General features: G+C 42.5%; 1 protein-coding gene across 1 annotated transcript; it reads left to right on the forward strand.

Annotated features, from left to right (window-relative positions):
* Window positions 1–487: 487 nt before the first annotated feature.
* On the forward strand, window positions 488–9,713 carry LOC117001554. Its single transcript, XM_033069976.1, has 7 exons — window positions 488–690; window positions 1,008–1,132; window positions 1,220–1,399; window positions 1,926–2,035; window positions 6,289–6,377; window positions 8,483–8,576; window positions 9,335–9,713. The coding sequence occupies exons 1-7, from the start codon at window positions 488–490 to the stop codon at window positions 9,620–9,622; spliced, it is 1,089 nt and encodes a 362-aa protein (XP_032925867.1). The 3' UTR covers window positions 9,623–9,713.
* Window positions 9,714–14,568: the final 4,855 nt, after the last annotated feature.

Raw genomic sequence — 14,568 nt, forward strand, 5'->3', positions numbered from 1 at the left:
TTTCCCAAGATGTTCGTTTTTAAGTGGGAAATAGTGTTCCTGCAAAATTAATATCTCACAGATTTTCAAATTTTCCTTCATGAAAATTACACCAGGAATGGAACAGCTATTTCAATGTGGAATGGTCCAGATGAAACCAAATCACAGTGCTTGGCTTGGAGCAGTTTCAAACAACCATCCTTGCCTGAGCTGCCGACAGATGTATGGGATTTATGTTCAGATGCTTCGTCCCTGCAGCTCCTGCAAACAGACTCTGCTCATCTTCTGGCTGAAGAAGGGCATCCACCCTGGCAGCCAGCAAACACCAATTCCCTGGGCAAAGAGGTGCAAAGAAGCAGAAAGTACTCATGTAGGAAAAGCTGAAGATTTCAGCTGACGGGGAAAGATTACAGGGTCGAGAGGCAGCTTAGAGAAAAGCATCAGCCTCTGCGTGCCCTGCCTCTGACCCAAACTGCTCGACTCTCTTTGTGCCTCTGAATCAAATACAATGGTAATCAGGGCAGCCCAACACGGAGCAGAATCCCAAAGCATTGTCACACCAGCTCGTCCTTGGTGCCTGACTGCATCCCGACGCAACCCCATTATCCAGGGCATGGCAATGGCCAGCCCAGCCCCGCACATCACCTGCAGCACCCGATCAATAACGAGCAGCATTACCGTCAGCGCTTCCCGCTTGATTTATCGCTGCTTGTAAACATCAGCTGACTTCGCATGGAGCCTTAGGATCAGCCTGGCTGAAGTGGAAGAAAAAAGAGCTGAAAGCCCTTGGTGGTTTATTCGCGGCGGGATTTGGTGCACGGCTCCATCTCTTGGCTGCACGGCAGAGCTGTGGCTTGGCCTCGCAGGGTGGCAGGGACACCTGGCAGGGACATCCAACAGACCTGCCTGACACTCTGGAAATCAGACAGGTGCAGCTGGAATCCCGGGGCTGAGCTTTTTCTGCTAAAGGGGCGAAAGTCGCTCCCAGGCTTTGTCTGCTCTGCACGCTTTCCCCTCTCTGCATGTAGGTGGGTGAGTATCCTGGGATCAGGTTGGAAATTCTCTCTAAAATCCTCGAGTCCAAACGTTAGCCCAGCACTGAACCAAGTCCCCAAGTGCCACATCCACACTCTTGTAAATCCCTGCAGGGACGGTGAGTCCATCGCAAAAGTTTAAAAGTGTTATGACCTCGAGAGAGACTCATTTATCGCCCGATTCTCCGGACACTGATTCCTCTCAGGCTCCGTGGGATGTCCCAGCAACATGGCAGGAGTGCCCGTGGCTGCAGGGGCCAGGGACAGCCGGGGACCATTGCCGGTGTGTCCCCACGGTGTGTCCCCGGTGTGTCTCTGCGGAGTCCCCGGTGTGTCCCCGGTGTGTCCCCGCGGTGTGTCCCTGGTGTGTCCCCAGTGTGTCCCCGGTGTGTCCCCGCGGTGTGTCCCTGGTGTGTCCCCGGTGTGTCCCCGGTGTGTCCCCGGCGTGTCTCCGGTGTGTCCCCGGTGTGTCCCCGCGGTGTCCCCGGTGTGCTCCCGGTGTGTCCCAGCGGTGTCCCCGTGGTGTCCCCGGTGTGTCCCCAGCGGTGTCCCCGTGGTGTCCCCGGTGTGTCCCCAGCGGTGTCCCCGTGGTGTCCCCGGTGTGTCCCCAGCGATGTCCCCGCGGTGTCCCCGCGGTGTCCCCGGTGTGTCCCCGGTGTGTCCCCGGTGTGTCCCAGCGATGTCCCCGCGATGTCCCCGCGGTGTCCCCGCACACGGCTCCCGTGCCGCAATCTCTGCTGCCCTCGCATGGCGCGGCTGGGGAAGGGAACGAGCCGGCTTTGGGCACACGGGTTTGAACAGGACATGTGCCATGCGGGCTCGCGGGCAGTTTGGCAAGTGCTGATGGTCGTGATCCTTTCGGCCGTATCAATACTGAACTCTGATCGTCGCTGGGCTTTGTCACATTCAAAGACCTGTTCAATAACAAATCTGAACTTCTTGGGATGGTCTTGAAATACAGACCTAACAAGCCAAGCCATCAATGTGCATGTGTCAGGCAGAGAGTCCTTGCCTGCTCTTTGGTAAGTGTTTTTTTTTCCCTTTATAATGTCATTTTGTTCTTCACTAATGCTCTCCATCCAAGGTTATCAGGAAGTTGATCAGCTAGACTTCCCAAATCATTACCTAGCACAATATTACTCATCCTGAAGACCAAACACAGCATCAAGCCCTGCCTTGAATAGGTATTAAAGAAGGTTGTTTCAACCTGATGGTAAGAATAAAATTTTCTTTTGCATTAGAAGCTTCGTACTGCTGTTACTAGTAATAATTGTATTTTATAAAAGTATCAAATTATACCTCTAGCTGTCAAGAAGGTCTGACTAGACTCTGCTTCTCAGCTATGAGAAACTCTGGTGCTCTGAGTTTCTCATACTCAATACCATTTCTAGCTATAAATTTGTAGCTTTCATTTTATTCAAGCTTAATTTTAATACAAGGCTGTTCTTACTGTTCAGTCCCTGTGGGTAAATCCCACGGTGATATCTGCAGTGTGATGCACACCTGTGTGCCTGCTCTTGTGGCAGTTACCAAACCCCAAGCATGCTCACTGTACAAGGGACAGCACACAAAGGGCTGAACGTGCTGTCCCATGGGATGTGTGCCATATGCAAATATGGGTCACATGTGCAGGAGCAGATTTGAGAAGATAAGCTGCTAAAGTGGCCTTTCTCTGGGAGAAAGTCAGGCAGACTGGAACGGCTGGGCTAATAGCTAAACTGATCTTTAATCCATCTTTGCTGTAAACTATCTAGAAAGAGATCGCTAGGCACTAAGTAGCCTGTGTGGATGAGGTAAGTGATAAAACCTGAGAAAAATCATTGAGAAACGGGGAAAGTCATAATTTTGAAATTATACAATTATAATTGTATCCAGTGCAAGGCACATGGCTGTCGGTGTGCCTGGAGGTGACTTTGCTGATGCAGTCAGATTTAGTTGCTCACTTATGAGTCTCCTTTCAAAGAGACCAGTTGAAAAGACCCACTGGGAGTGTAGCATGAAGAGGCACTTAGGAACCAAGCCAGAAACTAATACAATTCCACTGAGCAACATTTCTTCTAAATGAATCCCGAGCAGAAAGTCTGCTAATACTGGATGTAGGCATTGAGTGGCATCGTGGTATCACAGAAGAAGCAGCAGAGCAACAAACCAAGAGGATTAGACACAGCAGAGGGACAGATAAGAGGCTGAGGAGGGGTAGTTCTTAAGATGAGGATTCTACCTGTGTTTAGTGCTCTGTTCATATGCCCACACATGATAAGTTTTATACACTGCAGCTAATGGAAATTAGTGAATTTTGTGCTGCTCTTTCATCTCTGCCCTGCAGCTCCCAGGGATAAGGAAAGCAGGCATCTCTCCTCTCTCCCTGCAGACTGCTGTGCCTTCTGCATGGCTCATAGAAATGCACTGCACAAGCAACAGATCTTAGTGATGGAAACACCTGCCTGGTACGTTTGGACTCACTGAACCATCGCTAGTTTGTCATTAAGAGGGAGGATGGCATAAATGCTCCTAGAAGAATGCTCACAAATCCTGGTATGAGTAGCAAAGCAAGTGCCAGAGTAGCATGGATGGTATTTTAATGTCCTGGGAAAGGAGAATTTTAGGAATCTGAACCATGCAAGATGGTTTCTGGTGTTCCTGGGTCACTGCTTTGAAACCACAGCAGCCAGGAGCTCCTGGAAGGTTTGCTGAGGGCAGCAGGAGTGGAGTGGGAACTGGAACAAGTTTCCTGACTGGGACTTACAGTCCACACACCACAGCCTTCCAGCTTGAGGAAGTGTAGTAGAAGTGCAAATGTAATGTGACATATGTGAATAGGAATACTAATTTGGCAGTCTTCTCTGTTATATTCTCTGTGGCAGCACCTATAAGTCATCAGTTCTGTTATATTATCTGTAAGTGCAGGATAGGGCCAGTATTGTTTTAAAATTTAGTTTATCATGATAATTCCTAACCTCAGGGCTGCAATATTGACTTTCCTTTTATTACATAAGCCTTTGCCTTTGGGAAAGGAGTATGGAAGGTGTTAAAGTTGCCATGAACAAATATACAACAAATATATTTCTTTTTTGCCAACATGATTGTATCATATGGTAGCTGAAAAAATATAGATATAAATAAATATGGTTAGCATATTGACCTCAGAATTACAAATTGTTTTTTTCAGTGCTACACTCATGTAGATTTAGTTTTTAAGTACAGCAAGATCACTTCTGATAGCACAGATTCCATCTGGGGTAAAACAATAGCAATGTAATAGTTGTAATAATAACGCTGCATTGGTGGTGGAGCCTTGTTGATAAATAGTGTACCACAAATACTGTACCCCAAATACTGCATCACAAACACTGCCTCCTGTATTCCTGATCCAAGATCTCAGCAAAGAGAAGTATCCTGCTGTCCATTTTGCAGCTGGGGAAGGGTGACTTGCCCGAAGTCCCCCAGGAGCAGTTGCAGGGCTGGGAGCAGCAGAGTCCGGCTGTGGCCCCAGCAGGAGCTGTGTCCTGCCATGCAAACCCCAGGCTGTGCACACCACCTGCTCCCATGCAGGACTCTGGTGAGGGATTGGGAAGCTCCCATTGCAACGAGATCTTGAAAAAGGCTCAGTCTTTTGGAGTGCTGCTGCTCTCTCGGACGCTTTGAGCAGAAAGTTGTCCCCGTCCCCTTTGTGACATCAACCTCCACCATATTTACAGTCCAAACAATCTGAGGGGAAATAAGGAATGAAAACAAAGAGCCCAACTGCTTTCCATTGAGCTCACGGGTTTCTCTTGGATACTTTGCAAGAGTTTTGTTCAGCCCAGCTCTGGCTTCCGCCCGCAGCGATGTGAGCAAGCCCAGGAGCCCCGAGCTTGGCTCTGGTGTGAGTGCGAGTGGCCCAGCCGTGGTCACACAGCAGCAGCAGCTCAGGTGCTGGGGTTTGAGATGTGACCTGGTGCTGCAAAACCACAGCACAGCCTCGGTGGTGTCCTCCGGTTTGTTATTCTGCTCCTTGTTCTCAAGGGCCTGCAACAAGCCCTACAGAAGTAAAGAGGATCTGTTTTCTGTGTTTAGGGTTTTAGGGTATTTTTTTGAATAAATCGTTGCAAATCAGCTGCTAAAAATGTATCTGTCATTTATTTAAAAAGGCATTTCCTGTAAAATCAGCTGGGATTGTCGCTCTGCCGGGGCTCTCCTCTCTGCAGTAACCCAGCACTTTGGTACAAGAAGTATGGCCATTTCTTCTTTGTTTTTCTCAACTAAAACATATCCAGAAAGAATGCTGGTTTCCTTCAGTCAGAGGGAAGACTGAAAAACAACTTTATTATGCTGGCAGGACCAGCCTATCCCTCAAACATTCATCTTTCCTTCTAACAGTAAAAATGAAAAGGAGGTAGTGTTGAACCAGGGTGGTGCAGGGACTCCACACACACTGAGGAGCAACTGAAGTTTTTTTTTTCTCTTCTGCTGATCCAAATTTTTCTGCAGAGCCTGATTTTTGACAGAGTGATTAAAAACCGTTTTTGAACAAGCCTGGGAAGGCAGCAAATTTGCTCTCAGCACACACATAAATAACGCCATGATGCCTGAAGGTCTAAAAAATATCTGTAAAACATATGTCAGCAAGAAATAGCATTTCCAAGGCAGCTCTGCTCTCAACTTTTCTGCTTGAATATTTAAACAGAAATTATTAGTGTTGATTTTTTTATCATCATGGAGGTTTTCGAAAAAGTCTTGCTTGTTGATTCTTTTCCTGTTTGCAAAACGGTTTTTTAAAGTGAATCATTGACAAATTTCTTACTTTTTTTTTTTTTTTTTTGTCACATCAACTGAGATATATCTTAATGTATTTTAAGTTGTTCATAGGTGTCTTAGCACAACAGATTTTTCCTCTTCTCTTTGTCAACACAAGAGTCAGTTGATTGCTGGCTGGTTGGATTTTTCATTAACAAATTTCATAACACACAGTGCTTTGCTTAATTACAGAGTCTCTATTTTCAGCTTCCTCATCAGAAGGTAGCAGTAACTGTGTAACATGCAGATTGAATTCCAGGTATTTCAGCCAACTATGCTGTTCAAGGACTACTCTTGTGAGCGTCCTTCTGTTGCATTAATTTTCCATGCCCACTTACAGCAGTAAAGATTATCAGCTTGTTTACTGCTAAAAAGTAACGAGCATGAAAAGCCAAATTAAAAGCAGTTTTGTAACTTCAAGAGATATATCTCCAGCTGACCCTCTTTTTTTCCATTACCTGCAATATTCACAGTGTTAGTTTTGGATTTGTGTTTTCAGATCTCTTTCCTATCTCCATGGGCCAAGCTGAGACAGAGATGGCAAGAGGCAGACAAGGACAGCAGAAGCAAGGACTGCCTTTTTCCACAGTAAGTACTGGATGAAGACGTGTGTGAAACTTCAGCTTGAAACAAATTATGCCTCAGCTCTTCACCTGTGGGAATAGAGTTAATAATATCTTATTGTCTTCCTGTCCTCCTTCTGCTATTATCTGTGCTGCAATCCAAAGGAGCACTGGTTTTAGCTATTTAACATTTCTGTAAAAAGTGCAGATGCAAAGTATTCCACTTAAAGTGACATTCTTCATTGTGAAACATGATGTTGATACCTCAGCTAGCTGTAGGTGAACTCAAAGTTTGCATTTTTCAGCAAAAAACTATTTTCTTGCATGCTTTTTCTCTCTGAGAGAACCACAAAGCAAAAATGCCTGTCTTTTAAATTCTCAGCCCCACACTTCCTGACTGACCCAGTATGAACCAGTGCTGCTCTGCACACATTATTTCCTCTCTTTAAAAAAAAAAAAAAGAAAAAAATAGCCACAGTCTGGAAATATCTTGCATTTCTGTTGACCTTATCTCTCATCTTTTGGGGGCAGCAAGCTGCTCTTCACAAGACGGGAGCTAAAAGCAGAGCAGGGCAGAGGCAGATGTGGGGTTGGAGACATCACCTTCTCCAGCCCTGTCCTTTCTGATTCTGCTGACTGATTTCCTCCCTGACATCAAAGCTCCTCACTGTAGTACAAAGCTGGAAACATTTTGTATATTCTTTCTGTAATATCAAGGATGTTCTTTTCCTGCTTTTTTTTTTCCCTTGGCAATTTTCTTAACAAAATACCTCCTAGCTGCATCACTGCTGCACTGCCCGCTGCTAAAGCCTGGCTGTTGCCACGCTACAAAAATCACCAAAAAACAACTTTAGCTCTTGTCTTTGCTGTGTAACTGAGCCTTTCCTGCCACAGCAGTGGCCGAGGTCTTCTCAGCCTGGTGACAATGTCTGTCATCAATTCAGCAGCTCTGGGTGTTCCTCCCATCAGTGCTGCCAGACCAGGGGAAAGCTGCTGATGGCACTTACTGGGAGCAGGATTTTCTTACTTTTTCTTAGAAGTCCTATAAGAAACCTCTTCTCCAGTTATATTTCTGCATGGCTTTTTATTTTTATTTTTCTATGTTTTCTTTTTCGCCAAATAGTGTCATGTTTTGTTTTGTTTTCATAAAATATCTCAAAAAATGAACTTTGTTTTGCCATATTCAAACTCTGTTTTGATATAAATATTTGTCTTGCCTTTCAATTTGTTAAAATCATATTTATTTCTAAATAGATTTAGCTACAGATCTAATTATTACAGCTGATTATTATTTGCATATAAATCAGTTGAAAACTAGTATTATTCAGCTTCAATGTATTCACTATTTTTAAAATAAAAAATAAAATTAATGCCAATTATCAGTTGTTGACAAAGTGAGCCTTCTCTTATTCTAAACCAGGAGTTCTTTTCTGGTCTAACTTTTAAATCCTAGGTTCCATGCTTAAAGAATTTTCTCCTGACAGCACGTGGCTGAACACAAGCTCAACGTTTGCATATATATTATAAATGCATGTCTTGAAACAGACGTGATTTTTTTCTGTTCTCAGGGTTTTAATTTTTTTTCTTCCTAAGGATTAAAGACATTTGACACTTTCGTAAAAGCTCAATAATCAGAGTCCCTGAAACTCTTAGTGTTTGTAAAAAAAAGTAAATTATAAACCTTTTGGAGGTGGAAAAAACTTAGAAAGAAAGGGCATCCCAAAAATATAGAAACCAGAAGGCAAAGAATTTGAAATTTGCCTAAGACAATCAGAAACTGTTAGAATTGCTGATCTCAGGTGGGGGCATCATTAACCCATTAGCGCACGATACAAGTGAGTGTGAAAAGGGCTCAGCCCATGCGGCTGCTAAAAGTGAAGAGAGCTCTGCTGTCTGGAAGGGATGTATTTCAGAATTAGAGCTCCTCTTTTTTCTAAGAACTCTTTTTTCCCTTTTTTCCCCTTGCTAGCAGCAGCTATAACAAAATCTGTCCTTGTGAAGAAGTGAGTGTCATCAAAGGTGACAACTTTTTTCTTTTAAATTTTAAATTAGCTAACGGGCCCAGGCTGTTGAAAACTTGATTAGAGATTTTGTATGCTGAAGGGTTCTTAACAGTGTGCTTTTACCCAGGTGGAGTCAGAGTACAAAGAGGAAGAAACCTCGGTTTGACACTGCCTCACTAATCTCAGCAGCATATCACTCATTATTCTGCACAGGATTAAAGGTAAACTCTGTCTTGCTGCCTTTGAGGCTCAGCAGGGCAGTAATCCTCTGCAAAAATGGGGTTAAATAATTCCCCACGTGTGGCAGAAAAGTTCTGGAGAGAACACAGTTGGATTTAAATTACCTGGCAGAGCCTCCAGTGTTCCAGCCTTTGTCTTCTCTCCTGTAAAATGTTCTGTAGCTTAGCTTAGGATAAAAAGAGTTTCTTAATAATAAAGGAAATTTTAAAAGCATTTTTTTGAAAGAGGGGGTGGTATTTGAATATTACTAGTCCAGTCTAAGAAGAAAAGAGGAAACCATTTTTGTATGTGTGTGTGACATTTTTACGATCATTACAAACACACACAAATCCTGGATGCTCAGCTGAAGTTAACCAAGATATTTTTATTTGGAGATCAGGTCAAATAAGTACTTGTCAATTCACCTTGTTAGGTTCTTTATTCTAGACATTGTCTCCTGTTAAATGAGGAGCGTGTTAGAAATTTTTAATGGAAAGAAAGCTGGTTTCCTTTTGTTGTTTTTTTTTTCTCTGTAGGGTTCACATCTTGTGTTTATTTTTAAAATATCTCATAGACTGTCTGAGTTCAGATTTTCAGTCAAATATTAGTGATTGAGAGGTGTTGTATCTAGTGTTTACAAACACTGTGTAGTTTCTGAATTTTGCACAAATACAATCTGTTTGGAGATGTAAAAGGATATTTTTAATATGCTAAGTGAAATAATAGGATTCTACCTATATTTATTTATACACACACACAGGTATTTGAGATCAGCAGCCATGCAGGGTTGTTAATATCTGCCTGCATTTCTGAGAAATGGTCCTTTGCTCTTCTAAACCGAGGTTCTTCTGAAGCTACAAAGGTAAATTTGCTCTCCAGGATACTCAGAAGTCTCTTAGCACAGACCATGGCTGTAGATCACCCCATAGCAGCTCCTACCTCGATCTGCTGGCACACAGGATCTCTAAGACTGCATGTTGAGAAGATGCTTATCACAAGGAATGGAACAGAAGGTTTTGACCCTTTAACGTGGCTCACTCAGTTATGAGCACGGTGCAGAAAGATAACAGCAGTTGCAAGAGTGATTTGCATTCTATACAAATATGCTGATCCTGGAGATACAACCAGATGGATGCTTTTCCAAGGCACAGGCATCTGGAAGGCATATGAGAGACATTCTATCCCTATTCAGAAATTATCACTGAAGGATATCATTAATTTTTCAATAATATTTTGATTTTAGTGTGATTTTGATGTGTTTTTATATGACTACATGCTTATCTGCATTAGGACCAGCATGCTCTTGCCATCCCCAGAGAATTCTTGTGCTTTGATTAACTAGAGGGCTTTTCTAAACTTTTCTGATGCAGCATGTGTCAGATTAAAGCTGATCTATGCATGAGTGAGCACAGATGCAAGGAACTTCTCCTCCCTTCCTGTGTGCCCTGAGGGAAGGCCTTGCACAATAATAAATCCCTGCAATCAGCCACGTAGAAAGTAGAGAAAAACCTGGGCTATCTCTGTTTTAGGATCCCAGAAAAGCTTCCACCAGCAGTAGCAAAATCAATGTTAAGAAGAGTTCAGCAGAATGAGGAAAAAGGAAAATGGAGAGAAGCTTTGGTCTGTGTTCTTCTCACACTGTGAGTCCCCCTGGGATGAGCTCAGAGCAGAGGCTGAAGGCTGAGCTCAGCCCTGCTCATTGTGCCCAGCCTGCCTGAAGATCCCTTTCCCAAACCTCTCCAGGCTTCCAGGGATAATAATGGGAGCAGGAGGCTGAAGCAGATGGTGACAGAGCTTTTTCTCTCCTCAACTCACCCGTGGTGCTACTCTGCAGTGGGAAAGAAATGAAAGGCTGAAAGTTACCTAGGAGGCAGAGCTGGACTGCTTCTTGCTGAGTTACAACTCGCTTCATTTAAAACTATTGTCAAATGCTGGTTTTTTTCAGTCCTTCCCACTCAAAATCACATTATTTTTATGACAGATTTTTATGTAATTGGCTTAAAAAGCTCAGGAGAAACATTTCTCTGGTTCCCTGCAAGTCTTCTGCAGTTTTCCTTTTCTGCTGAGGCCTTGTAACACAGGTATCAACTCACTGTTGCTAGTACTGATAATGAGCTGTTGGCATTTTATCACTGTGGATGTAGTGATTGTAATATTTAACTCTTCATCTGAAAGTGGGATTGCAGGCCCTTTAAACATACTGGTGTTTACTGTGGTCAAAGCTGGCTCAAGATGCTGAGTAAATAATTCGTGTGTGTCTAAAAAAATGCACTTTGACACTTATTTCAAATATTTTTGCATACATTTTTAAAAGGTTTTTATTAAGCATCCCAGACCACACAGCAGGGTTTTTATTCAATTGAAACTTTTGAAAATATAATTCTGGTAAATGAAAAGGTTTCTTCTGGCACAGCGAGCTTTGCTATGAGGAAATGCCATTCCTCAGGACATTAGGATAAAACCTGGAAACAATGTTCTGCCCAAGGCGTGTAACTGCTGTGAGATCTTTGGCAAAGCTCTTCACCCTCTGGGCCTGATGCCTTTGAAAATGTGATATAAGGATTTACAATATTTTTTAAAAATTGTTTTGACATCTACAAATGCAAATGGTTACAGAAATTTTAAGAGACAGCACTGTATTTTGTGTATGAGGCAGTAACTCCTCAGAAAATTTTTAAAATGCAGATCTTGCAAATAACGAGACAGGGTGACTGAACTGAGGAGTAGCTCAACATTTGAGGGCTCAGACAAACATTTTAGCAGGCAACAGGCCAGGCACTTACAAGTATAACCTCCCTTCCTCCATGTCAACTTTTCTGCCAGTGACCTTAGTAGTTTACTTTAAGTCAATATTTACTTTAAGTATTATGATTAAGTGACAATAATTTACCAAGATTAAAATGCAACTGTGATAAGAATGGAGCCAAGTACACACTAGAACACTTTCTAAAGAGATTCTCTTCAAGGAGCCTGAGCTCTGTTATGCTGAGAGGATGTGCTGGGGGTGTTGGATCTGTCACACTCTGTGATGGGGTTGAAGGATCTCCTGTAAAATTCATTACTTGAATTATGCTACTACAGCTGGACACTGGTCTCAGAGACCAGTTTAATGCTACAAAGGCCCTTTGAGCCACTGGAGATGATCTAACACCTGATCAAGGCTTCCCAGAGCAGCTGAAGCTCTTTCCATGAGGAGCTGGGGTGGCACAGGGCTGCTCTGCCAGTGACATCCTTCCCCTCTTCCCTCCAGACTGCAGCAGTTGTTGCTACCTCAGCTCTAAGTATGCAAGTTCTCATGACAGGTTTAAAATCAACTTGAGGGCCACAGATGAAAAGTTCATAAAGGTAAACCTTGAAATTAAAGTTTTCTTTATGAAACATCTGGTTATAAGTTTTGCAGCTCTAAGCAGACAATCTAGCTGATCTAACATACATCCTGCTAAGAAGTGCAGACGCTGTGGTTGTTAAAAAATCCTTTGGCTAGAAAATCTGTCAGTCTTTAAACTATTTGTTCCTCCTGCCTAATCACTCTTTAACATTTCTTACCATAGATGGGGTAAAGCTTTTCAAATTCTTTTTTCTACACAAAAGTTATTTTTTCTTTGTGAGGAAGTGGCACCAATTTTGTGACCATTATTTATTATGTCCTTGAGGCTGCTTAGCCAGTCCTGTGCTTCTCTTTTGTGCCTTGCTTTATTCTTCAGGGCAAGAAATCAATACTTCCTTACCAAAAATAAGACAGGGTTGAACTTTTCAATGCTGTCATTAAGAAAGTGTCAGCATGAACACTATAAATTCCCTTTCTAAGGGATTTATGACCAAAATGTAAAACTATACTCCTAGCTGAAAAATTCACTTTTCAGATCTTATAGTATGAATTGTGATATTTTAACATTTCAAGGGGTCTTTTAAAATTATAAGAAGGAAGTTAAACTGAAAAGAAAAAGAATAAAGGAAGGAAGATTTTATTCTAGTGGTTAACCTTCTCTTTAAACATACAGGCTTTTCTGGGGCAGATTCTTCAATTCAGAGAACTAATTTTCCCACACCTCTCCTCAGCATATATCTACACGGTTTTTTTCTGAAAAAAAAGGACTGGAGATGTCACCTGATAGTTATCTGTGACTATGAGATCCATAATCCTTACAGGAAATTATGTTGTATGCCTGGAAATTCTCACCTTTTCAAAGTTTGGTTGTTGGATAGCAGAACTGCTGATTCTGATAACAACTCCAATCTGTTGGGATTGTGAGGAAGTCTGAGTACTCTTATTTTGGGTCTAGTGAATGTGCTGAGTAACAGCTGGCATTTCTAAGAGTTACTCTTTTATTGGTTTGGTTTTAAGGATTGCTTACTCCATCTGAGATTTTGTTACATCCAGCAATTTACAGGATTCAGGGTTATGATTCCCACTGCAGCTATGACTCTTTCTATATTTTCTCTGGCTATATAACGACCCTTCAGCTTTAAGAGTGTTTTTTCAGGTAAGTCTAAGGTCATGCAAGAAATGTTGAAAATGGGTAGGTTTTATTTATCCTTCAAAACACCAATGAGGCGCAACCACAAGTATGTCCAGACCAAAGTTTTTCTTTGCAGCAGTGTTTTATCTACTGCAGCACAGCTTTAAATACCATAAAGATGAGCAACTCTGTGCCTGTGTGGCTTCTGGGTTGTTCAAGGGTGGTTCCTGTGCTGAAGCTGTGCCACATGACTGCTGAGGAGACTGTTGGTACCTGGCCAAGTGAAGCAGAACCAGGAGGGGCTGCTGGGCTGGTATTTGCTGGAACTTGGATTCACTGTCAACGCACCCAGATGACTCCTGGATCTGACAGCTGACATTAAGTGAATGCTGCCATCTCCTGCTTGTAAAATGCCCGGGATCATCTGCATCCTTCAGCTCTCTGCAGTGTGAATGGATGTTTGGGTGCTGGCTTCTGCAGCTGGGGAGATTGGCTGTTTGGCTCTTTCTTTTTGCCACTGTTCACATAATTCCAAAGACTGCTTCAGCATGAAACATTGAAGACTTTAAAGATAAAGAGCTAAAAAAAATGTATGGCAGAGACACCATGGTGTGATTAATAAATATTCTGCTATTCTCATTCATTTACTAGCATGGCTCTTGTTCTGTGAATTTATAACTGAGTCACACGTTACAAAGAGAGAAACTTTTCCCAGATTAGACATGTGGAAAAATGTGTAAAGTCTTCACAAAACAGCAAACAGTGATAAGATTGCAATGATAATTTTTTGTTTTGCATTTAAAACGAACCACACCTTTCCCAGGTACTGGGTTTCAGGCTTTTCTTCCTTTTGTGGTGGTATATTTTGAATGTGCTCTTCAGTTATTTTTTGATAGATCATACTTATTTGAAACCCTTTGGTACTTTTAACTGTGATAAAAGCTTGTTGGTTTGGTTTTGGGAAGAGTTTCCCAAATTGCTCCTACAGAAGAGCTGGACACAATTGACAATTTTTTTTTTCCTTCTGTGTAGCTAATGAGTATTTTTGGTGGCATTTAGTGCAGAACCCCATTGCAAGTATAATTTTGTTTCAGTAATTTCTGCATATATTGGGTGAAAGTATCAATTAATGTCTGACTACTGTTCAACCATTTATAATGCTGACTGAAATTATGAAAAACTATTTTTCCTCTCAGTAGAGTAGATTAGTCTGTTAAAAGACCTGTGCTTTTCACTCCCTTGTGTCAGCCACCAGTCTTGGAAGGAGGGGAGATGAAGAATTATCTCCATGAAACAATGTCAGCTTTTGGGAATCAGTGTTTGGAATACAGGACCTGCCATTGTAACATGGCACAGGCCTTGCAGAAATGGCCAAGATCTTCCCTACAAATGCTGTGGCTTCCCTAGCTTTGGTTTGTGGGTATTTGTTTTGGTGTCTGCTGAACTGGCACGACTTGTTCCCTGTGATGACCTTGTACACCTGCCTATGCGTATAGGAATTTTCCCCAGATTTATCAAATCGGTCTGGAGCAGG

The sequence above is a fragment of the Catharus ustulatus genome, chromosome 11 (genome assembly GCF_009819885.2).
Source record: "Catharus ustulatus isolate bCatUst1 chromosome 11, bCatUst1.pri.v2, whole genome shotgun sequence".
NCBI lineage: Eukaryota > Metazoa > Chordata > Aves > Passeriformes > Turdidae > Catharus > Catharus ustulatus.